Here is a 24,208-nt window from a genome sequence, read left to right as displayed (position 1 = left end):
AGCTGTTCATTTTGGATCTCCTCCTGTCTGACACCTGCAGTGGGCACTAAGTAATGGTCACCACATGAAGTAAACAGGAGAACTGTGGACAAGCCCTTAATAAGCGAGGATGTTTTGGAAGTTTTATTTAATAGCATCTAGAATTAAGTGCTGTTAGTGCTCTGACAGTTGTAGGTGAATTTTTCTTAAACTGCATTAAATGGCATGAATAGCAATAGTTATGTCTGGGTATGTGGTACTCGAAAAATCTTAAATTGTGAGATAAAATGAAATTATACTTTCTGTTTTGCACTCCTCCTCAAAAAAAAAAAAAATCACAAATCAAGTCCCAGAGATAATGTAATTTTTTTCTGCTGCCTTTCCTGATGACGTTTGAAGTGCCTTGAATACTAAATAAATTCAAAGAAGAATAGACATTAAACAAAAAATACATAGAGATTGTAAAACAGAACATACTTTTGAAACCTCTGTCTTTAATTGTAACTTACAAAGAGTAATACAGAACATAGTAAAGAAAGCCCTGAGATAATCACTTCTTTCTGATGTAATTTCAGGTTGTGCTCCCTTTGATCGATCAGTATTTTAAAAATCATCGCCTGTATTTCTTATCTGCAGCAAGTAGGCCTCTCAGCAGTGGAGGCCATGCCTCTAATAAAGAGAAAGAAATGGTGACAAGGTAAAATTTAAAATAATATTAATGCGTATGCATATGTGTGTTTGTCTTTAAAGAGCAGCAGCTGACTGTGCGAAAGTGAGAAGTGGGAGGCGGAGAAATATCTTTATGAATGTGCAATTAAACTTTTTTCACTTTCTTTTCCTGTTAGGATAATTCATTACATAAAATGAAGAGAGGAGTACAGAGTTATGATTATATGCGGTTTTAAAGGTAGTGGTGATGATTTTGGCATGCAGGGAACTTAAGTTTAGCATTATGTGCAACAATACATCAGTTGCGCAGTCTGTGGCACAGGCTGTACAACTGTGTGTCAGTTTTCACTGTTGGAAATAGGTATATACCGAAATCATTATTCCTGCCAAAATTTTGTAGTAGATTTAAAAGCCAAACTTATTTTTAACTGAGTTTCGGTATCCTTATTACTGTCCACCATAAAAAGTAAAAACGAGTGAGTTGCATTCTTGCTGCATTTTGGTTTTCTGAATAGCAATAACAGTACTAGTATGACAGAAATATCCATTTGATCCTTTCTCTGAAGTTATCCACTTTTTAGATCATCTCTCTAAGATATGTTTTCACTTCTGATTGAATTGAAACCCATATTTCCTGTTCAGTAAGGTGGACTACAAGCTTCACACAGGACCTGCTGCATACCTGTAATGTACAGGTAGCATGGTTGCCTTCTTGGTTCCTATTGGGTACTGAACCATGCAAAACTCAATTGTTGTTCTTTAAGGCTGACAGCCAATTGATGATCATACAGGTATGTGGGGTTTGCAAGATTGTGTGAATACTGAGTGAGGTTTCTAGCAACAATAATAAGCATAAGTAAGTAATGGCTGTCTTGACCCCATGTCATCTCATGGACTAATTTGATCTGTCAGCTTGGCTGAATGGCATTCTTCAAAGAATTAAAAAAACTCTTTCAAAATGCATGCATCTAGATAATTCTCCACTCTGAGCTGCTCCTTTTCTGTCTGTCATGTCCTGGATAACAGTATTTTCACAGTTGTTAAGTCATGCCAGTAAACCGCGTCCTTCTGGAATATGTCAAACATGGGTATATCAGCATACACGCTGCATAGATTCAGGACTTCTACACATATGCTGTCTAGTTGTGTCAGATTCCTAAACAGGTAGAAAGGATCAGAGGTGCTGCCATACATAATTGAGTTACTCGCTATCCAGAAGCGTCGACCAAAGAGAAGAAAAAACACACACAAGGAAACCTTGGATGAATGATAGCTATAAGGAGTGCTATTGAGCAGTTTATTTCTTAATTATCGAGACACAAAGCTTATAGAAACTGCATTACATGCTCCATTTCCTAAAGGGTTGTTTTGGGTCATTTTAGTAGATTTCCAACATTATTTTGTGGTGGTTTGTTTGTTTTTCCCCCCTACAGTGTTGTAGGGAGTTTGCCAAAGCTGAATTTTGGATTTTCTGTTGAGTTTTCCCTTTAGATTTGTTTGAGTGCAACTCATACGTAGGATTTTCTTCAAGCTAAGGGCAGTTCCTGGCTGCTTTCTTTTTCCAATGAAGAGGAGCTTGCATTCATTAAGCTACGGAAGAGTATAATTTGGGGTATTGATAACGCAGTGGCAGTGTTAACAAGTGCAATAACCATTCTGTGTTCAGGAAATACATTAAATCTGGCTCTGTTTTATGGGCAAATACGGGTCAGACCTCTTCCTGAAATATGGTTGCATTATATTCCGTCTTATTGGTAACTAGCCTCTTTAGGATTGGGCTTTTTGCATTTCTCATCCATCAGACCATTTTACAAGTCCTTGTACTACTTCACGTGTATAAAATTAGTTCTGGACATCAGTGTAAGTACTGGCCATTTGAACGTTTTAATTTATTTATTTAACCTAAAGTAATTTCACTGGAGGTAATAGGTTCAGTCTGACTTTGTGAAAACACAGCATGTGCTGAATGCTACAGTCAGTTGAGTAACATTTGTGTGTTAAAAAAATAAGATTGTGAGCTATTTAATGTCTTCGTTGGAATGGATGCAAGATTTATATCATGCTAAGGTGCTTCTGTACAGCTTTTCCTGTTGGACTGGGTGAACCAGGATTCTCTTAAAAGAATATATAGTATATGTCTGCCTCATGGAATAAAAAGTAAACAGAGATCAGTGAACATGCACCAACCAGACTCATTTCTAAAATAAAGCAGTCGCTGTTGCTATAGTGGATCACTGTGCACTGGCTAATTAGCTGGATTCAACACCACATTAACCTGGCTGTTCTGATTCTGGACATAAATGTTTCCATTTGGCACCATGCTCTTGCCTGTCAATGGAACAAGATGTCCAGACCTCATACATAAACTGTGCAGACATGCTTATGGTGTCTTTTGCTTTTAAATCAGAGGTTGACAACTAGCCTGTGTGCTTAGTAATTAAATAACTTAATAAAATGACATGATATTCTTCATGTCATTTGTCATAGATGAGGGGTTTAGCAGCATCAAAAATAACACGAAAATTGATGTTGCTCTCCAAGAAAATTCTCAGACTGAACTGGATTATGAAGATTGAGTGTAACCCCTCCTAAATCTGGAGGCCAGGTCAGTTTGGGTAGGGCGGTGTGTTCTCGCTTCTATGAATTAACACAAAACTTCAATCTTCATTGTTCTGAATGGGGCACTGCTCATCAGCACAGGAAGTAATTCAAATGTGTGAAATGAAGTCATTGATCATATCCATTTCTATTGGTTTTTAACCTGTAACAGGCTATTTCTCATGTTAAGCAATGTTTAAAAAGCAATGTGTTTGAAAAGACATTCTCCCTGTGTTCAAGATGACAAGATCCAAATTGGACTAGTTAAACTTTTGCCATCAAACACTTCAATTAATCTGATTTCCTTATCTTTTGTTTTCAAATTGTCAGTGGTATCCTGAATCGCACACTGACCACATTTTACTTCTTAAAGCTTTGATGGTTATTTCTTTGTGGGTTATCATATAGGACGCTTTTATATTAATTAGCTTTGCTTTTAAATTTTTGTTTTTGTTTCTTTAATTACAATATGTGCTTATTTAACCATGTTTGTTAAGGATATGCACTTAAAAACTCTTTCTTTAGTACTCTGTCCCACATTCTGCTCAGATAATTGATTCTTTCTGCGTGACATCATGTTGCTTTTCCTGCTCATATATCAGCTGTTATTTTTCTTTCTTCTCCCCCCCCTCCCCTCCCTTATTTTTTTCCTTTTCCCTTCTCTTCTTTTTTATTTTTCTTTTGTCTTCAGCCTGTTCTGCAAACTTGGAGTTCTTGTCAGGCATAGGATTTCACTGTTTGGTAAGGAGACCCTTGACAAATACTAGCATGGCCATCACTTGGTTTTCTTTGCCATTTTTGCATTGTGTTAAGTGCTGCTTTGTTGCATGCTGCATGGCTGGAATGCATGGTCTTCACAGACCACTAATCATTTAGGCTGGTAGATCACAGAATTTATTAGATGGAATAAAAAGCTTTTTGTAGTTATCAGTTTGAGGTGTTTTGTTTAGTTTTCTGCGTGTCTTAACTAATACCTGGATTTCATTATCCTATCAAAGAATTTTGCTGAGAAAATTATAAATATTATTTTTTTTATTTTATTCTAAATCATTTGGGTAAAACAGAGCATCAGAACTGCACATTTGTATTGGAAGGTCATCAAGGAAAATTTCTGGTGGGCTGAAATGCTTAGTGATGTTCTGTGGAATTCTTAACTATTCCCAGATGTGCTTGACTCCACATACGCATGTATACTATCTTTCTGGTATTATGTGAATCTAGCAGGAGCTCGGTGTTTGTTTTATGCCATGTGAAAATCACTTAATTGAAGTAAATTTGAAGTCTGTATCAAGTGTATACATGATATGCAATGTGTGGCACAGTCATTTGCTCTGCAATTTTTTTCTTATACCATGATGATAGGATAGTTGAAATAGTACGTCCTATGCATATATAGCTTCTGTGATGGATGCATTGCAAACTTCAGCATCTATGAACATAGCGAATTGGGTAATTATCTAGTGAATTAGAATTTGATTAAGATAACATGCATCTAACTCAATTCCTACATATTTCATTCAATTTGAAGGGAAGAAACTCACTTGCTGCATCAGTGTGATGTTTAAAACCTTACAGACTGTTATGAAAATGATTAAACTGAGAAGATAAATCAGAAGTTATTTTGGGATATCACTTTTAAATAGGTTTTGGGATGATCTGAGTGGGTTTGCCTTGTAAAGCCAAAAGATCATACGAGAAATGGAGTTATTTCTGCAGCAGTATGGCATTATTGCATCTTTTTCTGAAGGGTGGAGTATGTCACAAACAAGGTCTGTTCTATACCCTATGTTGTTCCTTCAAAGAATGAACTAGGTCAGGTATACTATTAAAATTTTGCAAATCTTTTTTGTTATCATGTGAATTTGTTTTTCTGACTCTATTTTCTAAAATGAGTAACAGTTGAAGTTAAAAATCTAAGTCAATGTAACTTTCTTTAGTACTAAAGAAAACACCTTTTTGATTCCACATCTCAACTTGCTTATTTCCTGTTGTTTGGCTGAGTTCAAGTGGTAGAAGGAGATAAGTCAGATGGGATCAGATGAGTATTCACTATGGCTACAGTTTGGTTTTTAACTTTTTTCCTAGTGTGCAGTAACTAACAGAATATAAAATCTTTAAGCTAACACAGGAGTGTACTGTAGTTTTTCCATGAGTTATAACAAGGTCACCATAAGACTATAGAGCTTGGTCATTTACTGTGGACCTACTAACTCAAATCAAAGTCACCTTACAGTTTGGCTTACCTTGACGTCGTGTTAGAAAACCTGATCAAAAGAATTGCAGTTACTCCAGCAGAGACAAGGCCTATGTAGAAGAGGGGAAAGTGCTCATGAGGACAGTCTCTGAGCACAGCTGGTGCCTAGAAAGTTATTAGTGTGTTTTGGAGGCATCTTGAAGGAGCAAGAGTTGCTCAATAATAACCTTTATGGATAGTGGGGAGTTTGCTATAACAAATAGCAAAATGCTATATAGTTTTGCTATATAGGTAGTTTATATTATTGTGAATTTGAATGGTACTTTTGAAGATACAGCTGCTTGTATGAAAGTCGTTAGTAAAAGTCATGTAGCTTAAGCTGTATATACAAGTCTTGATAAAATGGGAAATTAAGCATCCAGAGTGAATTTAAACAGTTAATCACATTTGATAGCTAAGTTCATCATGGAATTATTCTTTCTCTACACTGTGAAAATAGACCCCAATAATTTACTGTTTTAGAGCTGTAGCTGTGCATCAGTGAGACTGCATTGTTTTACTTTCATTATTATTAGTGGTCTGAATTTGAAAGATTGTAGTGAACAATTTTGGGGAATTGAGCATTTGAATTTATATTTTCTCAATTTAAAAAACAAATTTATATGACTAGTTTGATTCACTTTTTATATTGTTTAAATCTCCAGTAAGGCATTCTTTCTATGTAAGTATCTAAGTAATTCTCAAAAAAAAAAAAAAATCTTCATATTGGTAATACGGACCCAAGTAATCAGAAAAAAAATTAGCTAAGACATCAGATAAGAAAGGCCTGGTTTTCTCACTCATTTTTGGTAACTTAGAGAAATTAATCAGAGGAGATCCTAAAAAGAAACAGAAGGCTTTCTCTGCCTACGACATCCTGTATTTATAAGTGTCCTTCCAGTAAGGCATCCTGGAATCAATATCCATAGCCCTTTTGCAATACAGCAACAGTTCTTCCCTCCTGATATAATAATGCAGCTTTCTAAAATACATAGGACTGCACCTCAGACTATTGCAGAAACTCAGTTGTGCAGTTCATGGGATCAACTGCATTTGTAATACACGATGAATGGTGATCCAACCATCAACCTGATATTTATACTAGCTCCCTCGGATACTTTTAGCCTTAAAACCTCTTGAACTCATGGGATTTAGTATTTGATTAACTTCAGCCTCTATGGTTTTGAGTTATGTGAAGAGTTCCTTTAAGGAACCGCTCTTGTTTCATTTTTTATCCTGTTGGATTGTAATTATCACCTTCTCCCCTTTTATGATGCAACGGAAATTTTATATACTGCACGTTCGTTCTACATTAGAGTGTTTTGTATCTAGTTTCCAGCCTTCTGAAAAACAAGAATATTTTTAATTAATAAAAGAAAGACTATTTTTCATTTAATGAAGGTACATATATACACTGTGAAATACTGGCAATAGTAATAAAACTAATTTCATTTTAAAAACCCTCATTTTAGGTTTCATTACTCATTTTAAAAAACAAAGATGGCTTTCTTAAATTGACATCTGACCTCAGTTTGGAAGCAAAATGATTCTTGAAATGTTCCATTTAAAAGTTTTTTTTGTTTTTTTTTGAGTCTGAACTGGTATGTTAAGGTAAAATATTAAAAAATACTGGGGTTTTTTGGTAGGTTTTTGTTTTAGAAACACAATTAAAAGAACTGAATTCATGACATTGAACAAAAGCAAGACACAGAATTTCCACTGAACCTAAACCTGTCTTTCATAGCAAGTTGCATTTTCTAAGATTCTGTAACAAATCCTGTCTGAAGGAGACATTCCAGAAAAGAAGTTTCATAATTTTGAAAGTCTGTTTTTAGTGTTACATAGATAAAACTGTCTAAACTCTAGTATGTTAATCAGTTTAGATTGAGGGGGCTGCATTTATCATGGTCACTGAATTCTGCTGTGATACCCTAGTTTGTTGAACAAACCACGCTGCAGTATTTGCTGGAGGGATTTGGCTAAAGCTTGTCTGGTTTTCAGAATAACTAGCTGTATTTCTGACCCTTCTATCTCGTTGCAACATATGAAGGACCTCATTCCTGATGAATATGTGGCTCTTGAATTGTGTCTACGTGGTATAAATAGATTGTTAAAGTAAATTTTCCAGAAACTGGAGTATGCATCTCTCTGCACTGTAGCATGTAGTGTATGCGCACCTGCACAGCAAAGAAGAAGATACTATTTCATGACAGTCTAATCCACAGTCTAAGTCTGGGTTGCTTTGAGTACTTCCCTCCATCCCTGCTGTCATTAGCACTTTCTTCTTCATCAGCACTGGCGTTCGTCTCACCACAGCAGTAAAATAGTAAGGAAAAAAAGTAGGACCTGAGAAAAAACGTAATATTTTGGGGTCTTTTTTTTTTTTTTTTTTTGGTAGGATTTTTTTAGGCCACCTCAGCTTTCTCATCTGCGCACTGTATCATTGCATGAGCACCAGTGCCAGGGCAAAGAGGGTGAGGCTGCCTGGCCAGGGGCAGCCGTGGAAGCTGGGGTTCAGGTTTGTTTAATCTACTGTGGATGAACACCATAGCAATACCTCCTAATTTGATAGTGTAGAACAACATTCTCAGTGCTGCAATAAGCCTCTCCATCTTTGCGATTTATCTTGTGAAGTCTCCGTTTCACAGAGACAGCTACTAATTTTAGTTGTATGTTTTTCCTGTATTTTCAAGTGAAATAACCACCAGTGAGAATGTATAGTACACTGTATGAAGATGACAGTTGTTTGAGATAGATTTCTATCTCAAACATTCAATTTGTTTCTTCTTTTCTTTTTTTTTTTTTTTTTAAATTAAGACACTTTAAATATATAGGGAAGCAAGAAAAGGTATTTTCGTTTTTGCAGGGATTTAGATTTTTACAAAAACCCTAAATATATTAAATAAGCTGTGGGTCAAATTTGTGTAGCCTAAATGTGCCCTGGATTTAAAAAGTCATCTTAGAGGTAGCTTGTACATGGCAACATCTTGGGATGTACATATGCATACAAGGCATGTTGTGTGTAAGTTCTCTTTTTACCTTTGTAAGTGTGAAAAAAATAATTGATTATGGGAGATGCATATTATGTCAGAGACTGTTACTGATGTGGGCCACACCTGATCCTGCTATAAATGGCTGCAGCCTATTGGTAACTGCCGGGAGCTAACCTTTTTGATTTTATATAAATGTTCTCTTCATGCAATAGCAGCTTGCGAAAGTGAACAGCTTTTATGTTACTGAGAGGGGGAAGATAAATGTTCAGATAAACTTGAATCAATTAAAGTAAAAGTTATGGAACTTAAATGAAAACCAGACAATACACTGCAGCTCTAATTAACCCCACGTTTAAGTGCTTCCATCTTGACTGCCTCAGCTGTTTAATGAGAGATGCTTTACTGCCTCTAGTTACTGCATTTGTGTAAACAAGGGTAAGACAATAAACTGCATGTTTTTTAACTTGGATATTAAAATTATGCAGAAGTTCCGTTGCTCTTCTGCTGTGTCATTTACTCTTTCATTAAAACCAGAGATACAGTTAGGAGAGTGTAGGTATGCTATATAGTATGCTCAGCTTAATTGGTGGATAATTTTCCTCCCTGTTTAGGAAATGATGCAACATCAATAGTCAACTGTCTTCACATACTGGGCCAGACCTTGGATGCAAGGTAATCCTGAATATATTTTCTAAAGTATGAAGAAAATAATTTAAGAAAACAATGTGCAATCAGATTTGAGCTACCTGTGCAAGGCTACAGAATTTGACGAACTTGTAGCAATGAAAAGAATTCCCATTGCAAAGTGGGTGATTACTAGTTAATTACTAGAGGTTGGCAGGATAATATTTGTAGGTTACACTTTTAACTTCAGTTTGGATCAATGGTGTCCAGGAACTGATGGCTGTTAGTTCATCTGGTTTTAATCATGTACCATCCCAAAACCACAATAACATTAGAAATATTTTGTTCTTTTGTTTACACTGTTTAATCAAAAAATTCAGGAGTTAAATACATGTGGAGTGCAGCAAATCTGTGTCATAGAACGTCTGTGTTACAAAGTTAATTCAGGTTCTAATTTGAACAAAAAAAAAAACCAAACCTTTACATCAAATTCAGTGGCACTTTTAAGTTAAATTGAGCTGCTTGAACCATTGTGAGGTTTATGGTTGAGACAAACTTGGAGGTTAATATGTTGCTTTTCATTAAATATACAGTCAACGATCTGTGCTGATACTTGGCTTTTAGATCTTTGCAGTTGTGAAACAAAACATAGTTTAAACTACCTCTGTGGTAATTTACGATAACTTTTTTTCACTTTGCATTTACTCTCAAAGAATGGACCGGATTACATGCAGATAGTTCTTTTTACTCAGTATCTTCGCAGTGGCTTAAATGAACAAATTTTACTTCCCGTTTGCTATGGGGTAGAGTCGTGATCATGGTCAATTAATATGTCTCAGCTGTTGCATGGTAATCCTTTATGTTGCAATATCTTGGGGTTTTGTCATAAATTGTATAAACTATAAATTATAAACTATAAATTATAAACTATAAATTGTAAACTATGTAATCATACAGATGGAATACAGATACAGGTGGAGGTCACCAATTCAGCTCTTGGTAGAGATGTAAAAATAGCTGCAGACAGGGATTCATGGAGGTTACAGGGAAGTTTGAAAATATTGCCATTGAAACTCTGTAAAACAGACAAACAAACAAAAAACCTGGACTGTTATACAATTTACAAAAGAATTTCACTGGATTTATTTCACGCATGCCTAAATGGAAACTTTGCTTTAAAAAAAGGATCTCTGTAATTGAGCTTGTTAAAACAAAAAAGGCGATAATTCTCCTGGATTATATCATTACATAACTGATTATGGTGTTGTGTAACCCATTTATTTATTTATTTATTTATTTGGACCCAGATTTGGGTGTTTTTACTCATTCCTTTCTGATGCCCTTATTCTGGAGGCAGAAGTATGACTGTCACAGTTGGGACGACTTTCTGAGTTCTAGCTTGAGATTGTTCTCAGAGTCATAAATTACAAATTTACTCATTCTTCTTTTTTGTTATGTGCTTTTTTTCCATTTGAAGGCAAATGAATCACTTAATTTATAAATTTAAAAATACTTTATTTTCTCAACAGGAAACCAGATAAAATATCCTTGTGTTCTGCAGGATACCTACGAAATGTATTTTCAGTAGGTTGTTCTGCTCTGAGAAGATTTTACAATATCAAAAGATGAAAGATTTTTCTTCAGATCATTATTATCTATAATGAGCCGAGACCAGACTTTATTCCATGCTTGTCTAATAGAATATTCTTTTTCATTCTTTTTGCATGCTATATACAGGACTGTGATGAAAACAGGTCTGGAATCTGTTAAGATGGCATTGAGAGCATTTTTGGACAATGCTGCCGAGGATCTGGAGAAAACAATGGAAAATCTTAAGCAAGGACAGTTTACACACAGCAGAAACCAGCCAAAGGGAGTTACACAAATCATTAATTATACCACCGTTGCTCTCCTGCCAGTGCTGTCTTCATTATTTGAGCATATTGGACAGCACCAGTTTGGGGAAGATTTGATATGTATGTATTATTTAGAAGTGCCATGCCACTAAAATATCTGTAATGTCATGTAGTAAGCATTACTAGACTCTCAGTTCTATTAGAGAAGGACAAAGGCTATGTCATTTTGACAAAATTGTCATTGATTTAATCAAACATTTGCTGTAATCGACCTAGAACAGTCTGCAAGGTTTTAGTGGACTCTCGGTAAATATTGAAGCAAATGTGGCTGTGATGAGACAGTCAGAAGGCTTGATTTTGTTTATAACTTTGCCATAGATTTACTGTGACTTTCTTCTTGTGTGAAAAGTTACTTTGTAGAAGTTAATTTGTCTTTGCTCTGTCTATAAATGAGGTTACACTACAAGAATGATGTTATTCTGTCAGATATGCACCTTGACTTAGTTTCAGTGAGTGGGGAATTTGCGTGGGTGCATCTTAGATCCTAAGGAAAAATGGAAGGAGCTCCTGAAGAAGTCAGGCCCCAGAGAAGGGAAAGTGTATGAGACTCGGTATGTTAGATTACGTAATCGGAATCCAGTTATGGCAGATTGTCTTTTATTTTCCCAAACACAGTCTCTGCAAGACAAAATTTTGTATTCTGCAGCACAAAACTTTAATTTGATGTATTTTAGGAATTCCACAGGAATTCTGCTGTCCAGGCTGCACTAAAGGAGGCAATTCTGCTCTGTATAGCTACCTCAGTTATGGAAATAACTGAGAGAGGGAAGAAAAGAATATCAAATTATATTTTTTCTCTTTTTACAATCTGGAAATATTTAAAACAGCATGAAGAGAACTGTTTTTGAAAATTTGGATTTGTATTGATGGATTTGAATGCGATGAGATGTAAGCATCCACTTTTCTCATTAAATTCTATCTTTAAAATTCAGGAGTTTCTGACAGCATCCAGGAAAGTCCAATGTGGAGTTCACATACGTCACTTATTCATAATAAAGCACTCTTTCAGGTGCCAAAATGTTCATGCCTTTTTGATTACATACCTGTAATTTTTGATCTCTGGTATTCCATGTTGTGGAACTTAATAATTAGCCTTTGATACTTGGTTACTTAAGTTGGTATTGTTAATCAGCTATTCTACATACGTCACGCTGGCATCAAACACCCAATTTAGAATTCATAAACTGAGAAAGAGTTATAAATTGCGCCTACTAATTTTGTCTAGAGCATAGTTGGAAAGGCTAATTTTTCTTACACAAAACTTCACTTTACATCTTATTAAGAATAAGATGATCTTATTTGTACTAGTCTGATGACAAGCGTTTTGACCTGGTGCTTGTATGTAAGAGTATTACTATATGTACAGAGTACTCCGTGGTGTCGTGTACAAAGGTGGGTCATTGTACCTGAGCTTATCCTTATTACATAAAAATACTCAACTCTGACATGATTCAAACTAAAATCACGGTATAATAAAGAACCAGGTCACGTAGCTTTGATATTGCAGCCTCTCCCAGCCCCTTAAGTCTTAGTTCTATTTTACTTCCAACATTTCATTGCCCATTGATGGAACATAGCACTGTGGGAAAGACTAGAAAAAATACCTGTGGAAAGAACGGGAGTGTTGTCCTTGATGGTACTTACACTGTTACACTACCACTGCAGATTACATTGGAAAAGCATTTTTTTCAAATAGATGTTAAGATTATTCTCACATTTTTGTGACTGAAATATTTGATAATTTCAAAACATGCTTTGGTGAAATATTCATAAAAACTAAAGGTTTATTTATCTTTTTAATCGTTTGTCAGTCTGCAGTGTAAATTAAGTACATGCTATTAACTGGTATCGGTGTCTAAATTTTTAAAAATATAAACTGTGATTAAAAGAATTAAATATCTGTTTAACAGATTGCCTTTCGTTCGTAATGTATTTTATACAGTGGTATTACATTTGGAGATTAGTTTGTTCCCTAATAATTTTTTTCACTTTCAGCACTTTATTTGATTTGCCATGAAACTTTCTTAAGTGTTACAGACAAACTAGAAAAGATTAATTGACGCATTGTTTTTTAGCTATTAAATTAATAAATTCTCAGGTTATGCAATCAGATGCTATCTGTAAACAGTTGGTATGCCATTAATTTCAGAAAGTTAGTGCACTAGTGAAATATGATTATTGTCTTAGCTGGTAACTTGGTATTGAAGTAAATTGAAGTTTTGAGTAAAAACTATGGCACTCAGTGCTCAGAAGACTTTTTGTATTTAGAAAGTGATTTCTGTGGATTGACTTCTATCGCTTAATATTATTAATTCAGTTATTTTCAAAATAAATGTATTTTAAATCTACAGAAATGTATTGCAGAGAAAAATCTCTTTATACCTTTCATTTTCTTCTCTTTAGTGGAAGATGTTCAGGTCTCCTGTTACAGAATATTGTCCAGTTTATACGCTCTGGGAACCAGCAAGAGTATCTATGTAGAGCGGTAAGAAGAAAAAATATTCCTCTATTTTTAATATTTATATTTAGATTCATGAATATACAGTCCAGACATGAATATAAGAAGAGATTGTTGTTGGAAATATATCTCAAGAGAAAAAAGGTACTAGTATTTTAAGTGGAATGAAGCTGCATTTATTATAATACACTTAAAATGTTCCATTATATGTTTGTCAAAATATATTTCTGGATTAAAACAAAAATTAAAAATAAAATTATCTGACTTTACAATAGGTATCACTTGATTTGAGGTTCAACTTGGGAATTGTAAAAATGTCATTCAGCTCCGCTATTGTTATAATTCTTCCTTATATGTTGTTTAACTGTGATGAATATTTCTTTCTCATTACCCTAATTTTAATTCAGTTTGTCGCACATACAGCACTACTTCTTTTCTAGCTCAATTACCCAGGGAAATGAGGCTGTATAATTGCTTTTTTTGTGCATCTGTGTATCTGCTAACCTCACTCCAAGTTACGTTTGGTATGTGTAAACCCTATTCGGCCAAAAATAGAGGTACCTAGATAATTCAGTTCTTAAAACTGGAAAGGCTAAACAGAACTCATACATCTCAGGTATTGGCAGCAGTAACCTAGGAAGTTCATGTATCTGTACAGTCTAGCAGTCTTTTTTGGAAGTTCGTGGGACTCCTGGATTTCTGTCATGTGTGTGGTTCAGCTTCAGCAGGATTTCTCATATATCTAAAATCTGCTCTGATCAACTGAATTGGAAATCAGAAAGAAGAGTTTTAAAGGTCCCCTGAAGGACCCAAGTGAAATGACAGGGGATCACTCACTTCTTCCTAGGCTTTTTACAATTTTGACACACTTAAAGAATTTTTATTATCAAATAAATGTTGTCATATATTTGAAGAAGCAATGTTTTTGTGCAAAACTTTCAGAGTTATTAATCAGTAGAAGCAATTTTCCCCTCTCTAAAAAACTTGACTTTCATGCTAGACCAATGATTGATTATTACTGTTTCTCAGGAAAAGGAAATTATATCACTCAAATAAAATGATAGTTGTAGTTGGTGTTTTGGTGTATTCAGTGGCTCTTTCTTACTATTTGAGATTATAAAGTCAGTAAAGATGCGAGGAAAGTAGTAGAATGGAAGGTATTGTTATGATGACTTTGGGTTTTCCCTGCATTTGCTCTTAGCTAAGTAGGCCACCTTTGACGCTTTGTCTTAACAGTTCATTCATAAGTTAGCAGAGAGTTGCTGGACTTCAGTTTCTCTTACCTGTTCTTGTGTTGTTGATACTAATAATTAGGGGTTTATCTCTTTGAGATGACCTCATCTTAAAATAAAAATAAGGCTGGTATACAACTACCCTGAGGTGTAGTCAGTCATCAAAGATGTGTGTACTTAATGATGTTTGTTCATTCACAGGCAACGATCAGCATTAGGGGAATGCTTGGCCGCTTTCTCAGGTGCCTTTCCAGTGGCTTTTTTGGAAACTCATTTGAACAAACATAATATCTACTCCATTTACAATACCAAGAACGCGAGAGACAGAGCAGGTATTTCCAGAAACTCCCATGATGGTTATGAAAACACAATTTCACTATAAATGCTGCCTGCCTTAATATATGTATTTCTGTATGCATTTTATAGTGCAAAAATTTTCTTGTAATCTCTTGACTGTATTCCTTTCCTAAATCAATGGGCTGGTAAGACCGATTATTTTACATTTCTAAAGATAACAATGTTTTCATTTTGAGATACCATTCTTAAAGTACCACTTTGGAATAAATTCATTGAAGAGGCTTTACATAATTTTAGTATCTCAGATATTATGTCTTTGGTGATAAAATTACGTATTCTAAGAAGCAACTTTAGTTCTTTAGTTTTCATATACAATATGGGTTCCTAAAACAAGCATTCTTGAAATTGCAGCAGAATAGCTTTGCCTGTATTAAGTACATAATATACCCTTAGAAAGTAAATACACTGCAGAGTAGTATGTAAATGGTTTTTAATTTGTTTGCACTACAAGACAGTACAGATACTTTCCAGTAACATTATGGATGTTTATTTTGCATATACCTTTTTGTTCCATTCTGAAACATGGTTGTTGAGTAAGGTCATACGCACTACTTGTTCCTACAGCAAATAGAAGTTCCAGTAGAACTGTACAAACTCTTCATATATGCTGAGTGTGAATTATATCACACATATGTATAGATGACAGTGTAAAAGATGCCAGTTTATAATGGCATTCATTTTATAACTTCACCTTTGTTTTTAAAAAAGGGTGTATACTAGATTTATTCTTCAAAGAGCTTTAGTATCTTATCTTGAAAATATCAACAGCCATGCTTACTTACCATATATATTCTAGCTATTTTAATACATGTAGGAAGACAATCAGCTAGATTTTTATCGATTTTTAACAGAAATTTGAATTAATTTTAAAAAATTGCATTAAGCTTTAAGGAGACTCTGCGATGGCTGTGTAAAATGTATTTGGGTCTAAATAGCAGAAGAGACTGATTTTGGAAAAAGAGTAACCTTAGGCTATGTCGGTACAAACATTTGGATTCACAAATTTCAGGCTAAATTTTCACTATATAGATATCTGTGTATCTCATTGTATGTGTATGTCAGGATGTTAGACGTTCAAGAACTAATATTTGTGCCTACAGATACTTATTTGTAGATGAAACTGTCTCCAAAAATGAAGGCAACTGCAGTGCCTTTTCAGAGGAAGGAATTGATAATTCAAATAACTTGAAAAGTAAACATTTACAACCAGAAATTCACCTCCAGCAGTCAGTTTCTCAGAATCTGCTCTATTCATTATGCCAGGCGATGATTTTTTATTTTTTTTTTCTTCTAGTAACATTCCAGGTCTCATTTGATGTGTTGTGGAGAGATACTTCATTATATCCATTTGTTTCTTCAGCTGCAAGGCTTATGTTAGAAGAAATATGGAAATTTAAGTTTTATTTTGAATATAACAAACTGCATCTGATTTCTCTGAATTAATTCTGTAATAATTGCACTGTTGAAGCTTCCATATAGGAATTATTTCTATTGTAGAAAGTTTTATTATTGAGACTTATATGTAAATGGTTTATTGCTCAATGGTATGAAAGTACCTGCTTTTTATTGTTGTGTTTGGGTTTTTTTTCCATGGACCGGAAGGGCATAAATGTAAATAAAAACCAAAAGTTGTACAGAATAGCAGATTTGTTTTCCCTCTATGACTTAGTTTATTGATTTTTTGATTTTTATTTGTTTTTTCAATAGTTCTCAATTTGCCTACCAGTGTAGAAGAGGTTTGCCCAAATATTCCTTCCTTAGTGAAGCTAATGGAAGAAATTGTGGAACTGGCAGAATCTGGTATTCGTTACACACAAATGCCACATATCATGGAAGTAATACTGCCTATGCTGTGTAGTTACATGTCACACTGGTGGGAGCATGGGCCAGAAAACAACCCTGACAAGGCTGAAATGTGTTGCACAGCCTTGACATCAGAGCACATGAACACTCTGTTGGGTAACATATTGAAAATCATCTATAACAACCTTGGTATTGATGAAGGAGCCTGGATGAAGAGATTAGCAGGTAAGACGTAAAAATAAATAAATAAACAAGGAAGCGTGTGTGTATATTCAGAGTGTGTATATATATATACATATATATATACACACACACACGCGCGCTCCGCATTACTTTGTATTTACCCTGTCAAAGCTGCAGCAGAACAACACTCGTACTATTATGTTTTTAAACAATAACAGATCTTCATGAACCAGAAATAATAAGTATAAAGAAAGAGCAGCGTAAACAGTATGTTTTAGTCTCCTAAAAAATAATATAAGTAGTACATTAGACCCTTTCTTTTTCCCCAGAATATGCATATAGGCATTTTGCAGTATATTGAAGGACTATAGTTAGTTAGACCATTTTTATTTTCTGTTACAATCTGTAAGGAAAAATCACTTCAGTGTTGTGAATTCAATTTTTCAATTAGGCTTTCTTATGACTTTTCAGTACTTATTGTAGTAGTAATTTCGTTCACGGTAGCAGTCTGGATTCCTAGTCTTTGGAGGTTAGTAATGTAATGCACTCTAAGGATAAGTGGTAACTGCCTAAAATTCTTTGTAATCTAATGGATATGTTACAAATTTTGCAGTGATGGGCCCAGATGAAGTGCTAATTTACATATTCATTTTTATGAGTAGATTTGCAAAAAGCTTGTGCTAACAAGCCTCAAATGGCTGGTGGATGGATGGTGGAATCAGTTTCATCTCTGTCTACACGCAGCCTTCCAGTGTCCTAATGTGCATAAGAAATAAAGGCAGGCTGTTTCAATAGGTTTGCACATAACTAGAGCTTGCTTTCCAGTTCTGTTTTGCTCAAGCTAAAAAGAAAGGTTCAAAAGAGGAGCCAGGGGCTGAGAAAACTGTGCTCTATGTAGCTATCCACCCATACATATCATTAAACAACTTCTACATTACTCAATAAAAATGGCAAATAACAATATGTTGACAGGATGCCAATAAAGAGGAATTTAAAGTTTTATGATCTTGCAAGCTTAGTCTGTGAAGTTGTAATTTCTGCCCTCATAGTGACAATGTGAATTGACCACGTGAAATCCTGACCACATTTAATTCTTGGCAAAACTTCTGCTGATTTCAATGGGGGCAGGATTTTACTCTGTAGCCTGAAAATAGGATCCAAGAAAGAGGGGAAAGGTAAAAGGTTTTATTTATATTTTGTGGCCAGGTATATATTAAAATATTCATTGCCTTAAATAGTGTTTTCCCAGCCCATCATAAGCAAAGCGAAGCCACAGCTCTTAAAGACACACTTCCTGCCACTGATGGATAAGCTAAAGAAAAAAGCAGCAGTGGTTGTATCGGATGAAGAACATCTAAGAGCAGAAGGCAGAGGTGACATGTCGGAGGCTGAACTGCTCATCCTAGATGAGTTCACCACTTTGGCACGGGACCTCTATGCCTTCTACCCTTTGTTGATTAGATTTGTGGACTATAACAGGTATGTGGAGAGGAATAGGTCAATGAGTCTCGTAAAACCTTCCTGTTTATTGATACCGTCTCTTATCCCTTGATGCCTAGCTCTGAATTAAAGTAGCTTTTATTCAGCCTGCCAAACTTGAATTTGCTCAAGCTGATGCTTTATGACTTTTAGGAGGAGCTGGGGTCTTTTTCAGAAGAAAAGCAAAAAAAGAGTTGCAATCCAAATTTGTTGCATTAGACCTAGGACTAACGTAAAAGGATTTTAAGGGTTTTGAAATAGGACATCAAAAACCCACTGCTACCAAAAAGGATTAAAAGCATGCAGGCTTAGTTTTGTTGGCTTGTATCCTTGTAAAATGTTGAAAACTGATTTCAAAGGATAAAGCCAGTGAGGATCATCTGCATTTCCACCCTTTTACCAAATTTTAGGGCAAAATGGCTGAAAGAGCCCAACCCTGAAGCAGAAGAATTGTTCCGCATGGTGGCTGAGGTCTTCATTTACTGGTCAAAGTCTCATGTAAGTAATTCCTAGGTAAATACTTGTTTTAATTAGGTTTCTTAGTAGGCAAATCAATTACTTAGTGATTATATTTGGGAAAACACATTTAATGACAAGTGAAACTGCAAATGGGAAGGTATTTATGTCTTTCAGTTTTCTGACACTTAGGAAATGCCTGGTTAGCTAGGGGAGTTGTTTGGTCTTTTATAGCATAGTAATACTGATTGTAGATATTTTTCATATAAATTCTGGTTTGTTTGTTGTTTTGGGGGGGTTTTGGGGTGGTTTTTAATATATATTAAGCTCATTGAGATCTGTGTCCGTAGCATTTATTTTTTTTTTTTTCAATCAGTTATTTTCACCCCCAAAGCCTTTTTATAACCAGGATGTATGGCTACTAAATTAGTACTAATTGTCTCATTAAAGTCCATTTTCCTAAATTGTATGGTCTGTCTGCTTGAGCCTCTAGGCAGAGTTACAATTAAACACGTGGATAGGTCCTCAGCAGGACTAGTGGAACAGGGGTTTCCTGCAGGAAATGTGTAGCTCTACAGTTGTTTAATTTGTGTTGCAGTATAGATTTGTATTTCTTTAATCGTAGAATCATAGAATACCAGCTTGGAAGGGAGATCAAGTGTCATGAAGTCCAACCTTTCTTGACAACTTCAGCATTGTCTTAGAAGTGTCCAATGTTGGGGAATCCACCTTCCCCGGGGCGATTATTCCAATAGCTGATTGTTCTCACTGTGAACATTTTTTTCTCTTGTTTCCAATCAGAATCTCCCCAGGAGTAACTTGTACCCATTATCCCTCATCTTTTACACGTGACTCCTTGTAAAAGGGGAGTTTCCGTCGTCTTTGTAGCCACCCAACACTGGAACACTGTGATAAGATCTCCCCTAAGTCTTCTTTTCTCAAGGCTGAATGAACCCAGTTCTCTCAGCCTTTCCTCATATGGCATGCTTCCCAGACCTTTTATCATCTTTCTGTCCCTTTTTTGGACCCTCTCCAGCCCGTCCACATCTTTTTTGCATAGTGGGGACCAAAACTGAACACAGTATTACAGGTGTTGCCTGACAAGCACTGAGTAGAGTGGGATAATGACTTCTTTATCTCTGCTGGTGAAGCCCTTGTTCATGCAACCCAGCATCCTGTTGGCTTTCTTAACAAAAGTTAAAGGTATATAATTCAATTATTAAGCCTAGCTCTGTATCTGGCTTAAATGAAGGACAGTCAGTAAGTGTAGTAAGAGCAAGGTTCTAAGTAGCAAATCTATCTTACAAGTAATTATCTGAATAAGTTTTTTTTTTCCTAGATGATAGCGTTTAATGTTTCATAAATTTTACCAGTGAAAGATTTCTTCTTAATTCCACTTCTACAAAATTTGCCCTTGGTTCTCAAGTCTAATTCCTCTGGTGTTCATGTGCAAGAACTAAGGGGTCTGCATTAAGATCTAATCGGGCACCATCACTGATGGTGCTTAAATGAAAATAAAACATGATTCATGTAAATACTGGAACAAAAAGAAGAAAAACTAAAAGAGACTAAATATGTTCAGGCATTGGATCTCTGTATGGACTGTTGTCTATATTAAATTTCTTTTCTGCCATAACGTCAATTCTTTCAAGTTTGGGAAACAAGATGCCTTATTATTTGTGTACTTGTGCTTGAATTTGACTGTAATTTTTATTATAAACATCGCTGTGCACAGAAACTCGTTCCACAGTCCATAGATACTGAATTATCAAACTGCTTGTATTCATGAGTTCAATCTTTTATTTAAAGTTTCTTATGTATCTAAATATAGTGGGAGTTATAATGGGGAAAAAATTGAATGGATGATTTACTATTAAGGGAAAACCCAGACAATATTTTTATATTGAATTATAGGAGGACTGAGATTTTTATCATAGCTGTTTCATAGCCAGAGAAATATTTCTTCTCTCTAACAGAAGAAAAAAAAAATCCCAAACACACAACCCCCATAGCTGTGCCATGTAAATAAAGCTGGAATTCAAGACCATTACTGATCACCCATTAATTTTTCCTGTCTGTGTCTTATCTTGGGGATTTTACAAATTTCCAGTTAATTTATATTTTTAGTAAAGGGTTTTTTAGGTAGATTTCTCATATATCATAAGTGCTTTTAACTGAGATCTTCTATGTATTTCCAGAATTTCAAAAGGGAAGAGCAGAACTTTGTGGTACAAAATGAAATCAACAACATGTCTTTCCTTATCAGTGACACCAAATCTAAGATGTCCAAGGTAGTGTAAAGATTTTTGTATTTTTTTCTTTGCAGAGGGGAAGGAGACAGGAAGACTTCAGAGGAGGACTTTTTTTTTTTTTTTTTTTCTTTTAAACAATATCTGTTGAAAACACTGGGTTGAGAATCAAAAGGTAGTTGTTTGAGAAACACAGTGAACTTTCAAGATATTGGCGCAAAATATTGGCGGTGATATAGTGGCAGTTCCATTGGATAGGAATGCAGCTGTATAGGTAGTAAGGACATTGTCAAACCAGAGACAAGTACAAAGTTGCTAGTGCAATTCTTTGATTTAATATTGGGGTGTTTTTCATCGTTGCTTTTTGCTGCAGGCAGCAGTTTCTGACCAGGAGAGGAAGAAGATGAAGCGAAAAGGTGACCGGTACTCTATGCAGACCTCTCTCATTGTGGCAGCACTGAAGAGGTTACTTCCCATTGGCCTAAATATTTGTGCTCCTGGAGACCAAGAGCTAATTGCACTGGCCAAAAATCGATTCAGCATGGTAGGTGCTCTTTTTGCACTTCTAAAAGGTAGAAATATTTTACTGATGAATTTCTTTGAATTTTTTTCCACCTCATATTCATTCTTACAGCATGACAGAAATATTCAACACCATAATTTTCTTATATAAAGACACAGTGGGTGACTATGGTAGATAGGAATCTAAATATTCTAATTTTCAGAGTGTAAAGCATTTCATATTGGACATACTTATTTTCTAAATGATCAGTTATACTTTATGAAGCTTGAATTTGGAAATTTAAATAAGAACTTTTTCCTGACTTCTGTGTTCAATATCATAACTAATTCCTTTTGATCACTCTCATGTGAATGCAAGAATTTCTGTAGGGATAAACTGTTTTAAAAGTGATTCTTTTGGGAGTAAACTCACAGTTCAATAATGTGATTGTAATTTGGAATATAGTCCTTTCTCAAGCTATGATACTTTATACATGCTGGCAGGTTATATGACCTTCGGACAGCTGAACTGAACTTTTATACAGCATAAAAGATATTCAAAAGAAAGAAATAAAATCAGAGAAGACCGTGTTGTCTGTTATATTGTCAGGATAAGAAAAAAAAATATGCGTTCATGGTATTGGTTTCATTTGGTCAAACTTTGATTAAAGTACATATATATGTATATACTAGTAATTTTAATTCATACTTGCATTTAGTGTGTTACTGTAGACAAATATGGATGGTGCCATCCAGAACTTGTTCCTGTGAGCTTGCCTATGACTAGCTCTGGCCTGATACAAAAAGACATATTTCCACTGAGATTTTCCTTAGTCTTCCACATTGTCAGTTTTATTCATCATCTGAACTAAGCCCAAGGTTGACATTTATATGAACAATATCTTCTCTTAATTACCTTCTATTCCTAATTTATATGATTTGCAATTTGTTGACAGAAAGATACCGAAGATGAAGTACGAGATACCATCCGCAGTAATCTTCATCTCCAGGGCAAGGTAATCTATATGCAGTTTTTAAACATAGCATGATTGCATGATTTTTCTTCCTTTAAATTCATTTGTTGGTGCCATATAATGACAACCTGCCTTGGTTTGTTAGAATAATTTGTCCCTTTTTCTCTTCTGTCAAGTAACTTGTTCATGTCAATTGTTAAATGTTAGGTTTTTAATGTGTTTATATATGCGTTATATACAATAACATGTGTCCCTTCAAATCCCTGCCTATCCCCACCATTAATACGAAACTGGAGGTGGAAGCAAGGTCTATCAATGTTTAAACTCTACCTTCTATTATTTGGGATAGAATCTGCAAAATGCTCAAAGTTACTTTATATCAGTTTGAAGTGTAAAGGAAAAGGAAGCTGCCACTTTGGCATGCTCTGTGAAGTGAAAAATCTCAATTTTGTTCAGTCTTGTTCCTGTTTTTCAGGCCAGGGAAAAAAGTATTTTGTAAAAGGTGTACATTTTTGTTATCGAATTACGATTAGTGCCAGGTGAATAGCTCTAGGGGAAAAAGTCCGGAACTGGCCCAGTGTAGTTGAACTGTTTTATTAATGCTTCAAATAATGGCAAAGAAGCCATAATATGGAAGTGTAATAAAATGATGTAAGTTTCTTCTCTTTTGAAGGAAGGTGGAATCAGACCTATGGATGGTGCTTTATTTAGAATTGCCCTTTACCTCCTCCCCCACCCCAGGTTTATTCACCTCAAGGAAAAAACGAACCAGTATTTCCTGTGCTCATTAAATGAGAATAAACATGCAAGTTGTAAGTCTGGTTTTTCTGAAAGGGTATTTAAGAATCATCTGGAAGTCTAGATTCCACTGCAATTCAGTGCATGGCAATAAATGTTATTTTTTTTTAAAATGACTTGGTAATGGGATGGTTCTTCCTGAATGATATCTGAAGATTAATTTTCTCCCTTCTTATGTTTTCTGTATATCACTGCAATGTCAAGCAAGATTGTGTGGAGGCTGGGGTTTCTGGGAGCTTACAAGAAGATTTATTTTTTTTGCATCATTTTGCAAAGATAACAATTAGCATTTTTCATAAAATGTTACAAATAAAAGCCCAATAGCTTTAAATTGTAGGGATTGCAGATAGAAAAGTTTACCACTGAAAACAAGATTTTGTTAAACCCTAAAAAAAGCTTAAAATACTTATGCCTATATAGTCAATACTGTTTTATACTGAGAAGCAGAAGAAACCACGCAGGTAAAGTACAAGGAAGAAAACAGCATTTATGAAGATCTTCATGAGCAACAGTACTTAAGCAATGTGCATGCCGTGAATATACAAACCTTAAATGTGTTGTGATTTTGACTGTCAACTTCAGTAATGTTTTCTTAATGATGAAGATACGTATTTCTATTCTGACGCTTTTAGTATGTGTATATTGTCATTGTGTGAGCCATGCAGTTTTAAGTCTTGCCTGGCATTTCATGCTGCTCATCACTTGC

General features: G+C 35.1%; 1 protein-coding gene across 7 annotated transcripts in view; it reads left to right on the top strand.

Moving 5' to 3' along the window:
* Positions 1 to 24,208, top strand: part of RYR2 (ryanodine receptor 2) — a 424,514-nt gene that overhangs the window by 321,290 nt on the left and 79,016 nt on the right. For all 7 annotated transcript variants that reach the window (XM_063328961.1, XM_063328960.1, XM_063328958.1 and 4 more), the window contains 12 exons: positions 555 to 676; positions 3,938 to 3,987; positions 9,084 to 9,144; positions 10,834 to 11,072; positions 13,416 to 13,497; positions 14,904 to 15,034; positions 16,767 to 17,087; positions 18,284 to 18,524; positions 18,935 to 19,022; positions 21,179 to 21,271; positions 21,603 to 21,773; positions 22,687 to 22,746. In XM_063328961.1, coding sequence (XP_063185031.1) covers positions 555 to 676; positions 3,938 to 3,987; positions 9,084 to 9,144; positions 10,834 to 11,072; positions 13,416 to 13,497; positions 14,904 to 15,034; positions 16,767 to 17,087; positions 18,284 to 18,524; positions 18,935 to 19,022; positions 21,179 to 21,271; positions 21,603 to 21,773; positions 22,687 to 22,746 — 1,659 coding nt within the window. The remainder of the gene's footprint in view (positions 1 to 554; positions 677 to 3,937; positions 3,988 to 9,083; positions 9,145 to 10,833; positions 11,073 to 13,415; positions 13,498 to 14,903; positions 15,035 to 16,766; positions 17,088 to 18,283; positions 18,525 to 18,934; positions 19,023 to 21,178; positions 21,272 to 21,602; positions 21,774 to 22,686; positions 22,747 to 24,208) is intronic.

This window comes from Chroicocephalus ridibundus, chromosome 3, assembly GCF_963924245.1.
Source record: "Chroicocephalus ridibundus chromosome 3, bChrRid1.1, whole genome shotgun sequence".
NCBI lineage: Eukaryota > Metazoa > Chordata > Aves > Charadriiformes > Laridae > Chroicocephalus > Chroicocephalus ridibundus.
This window is presented reverse-complemented; position numbering and strand designations above follow the sequence as displayed.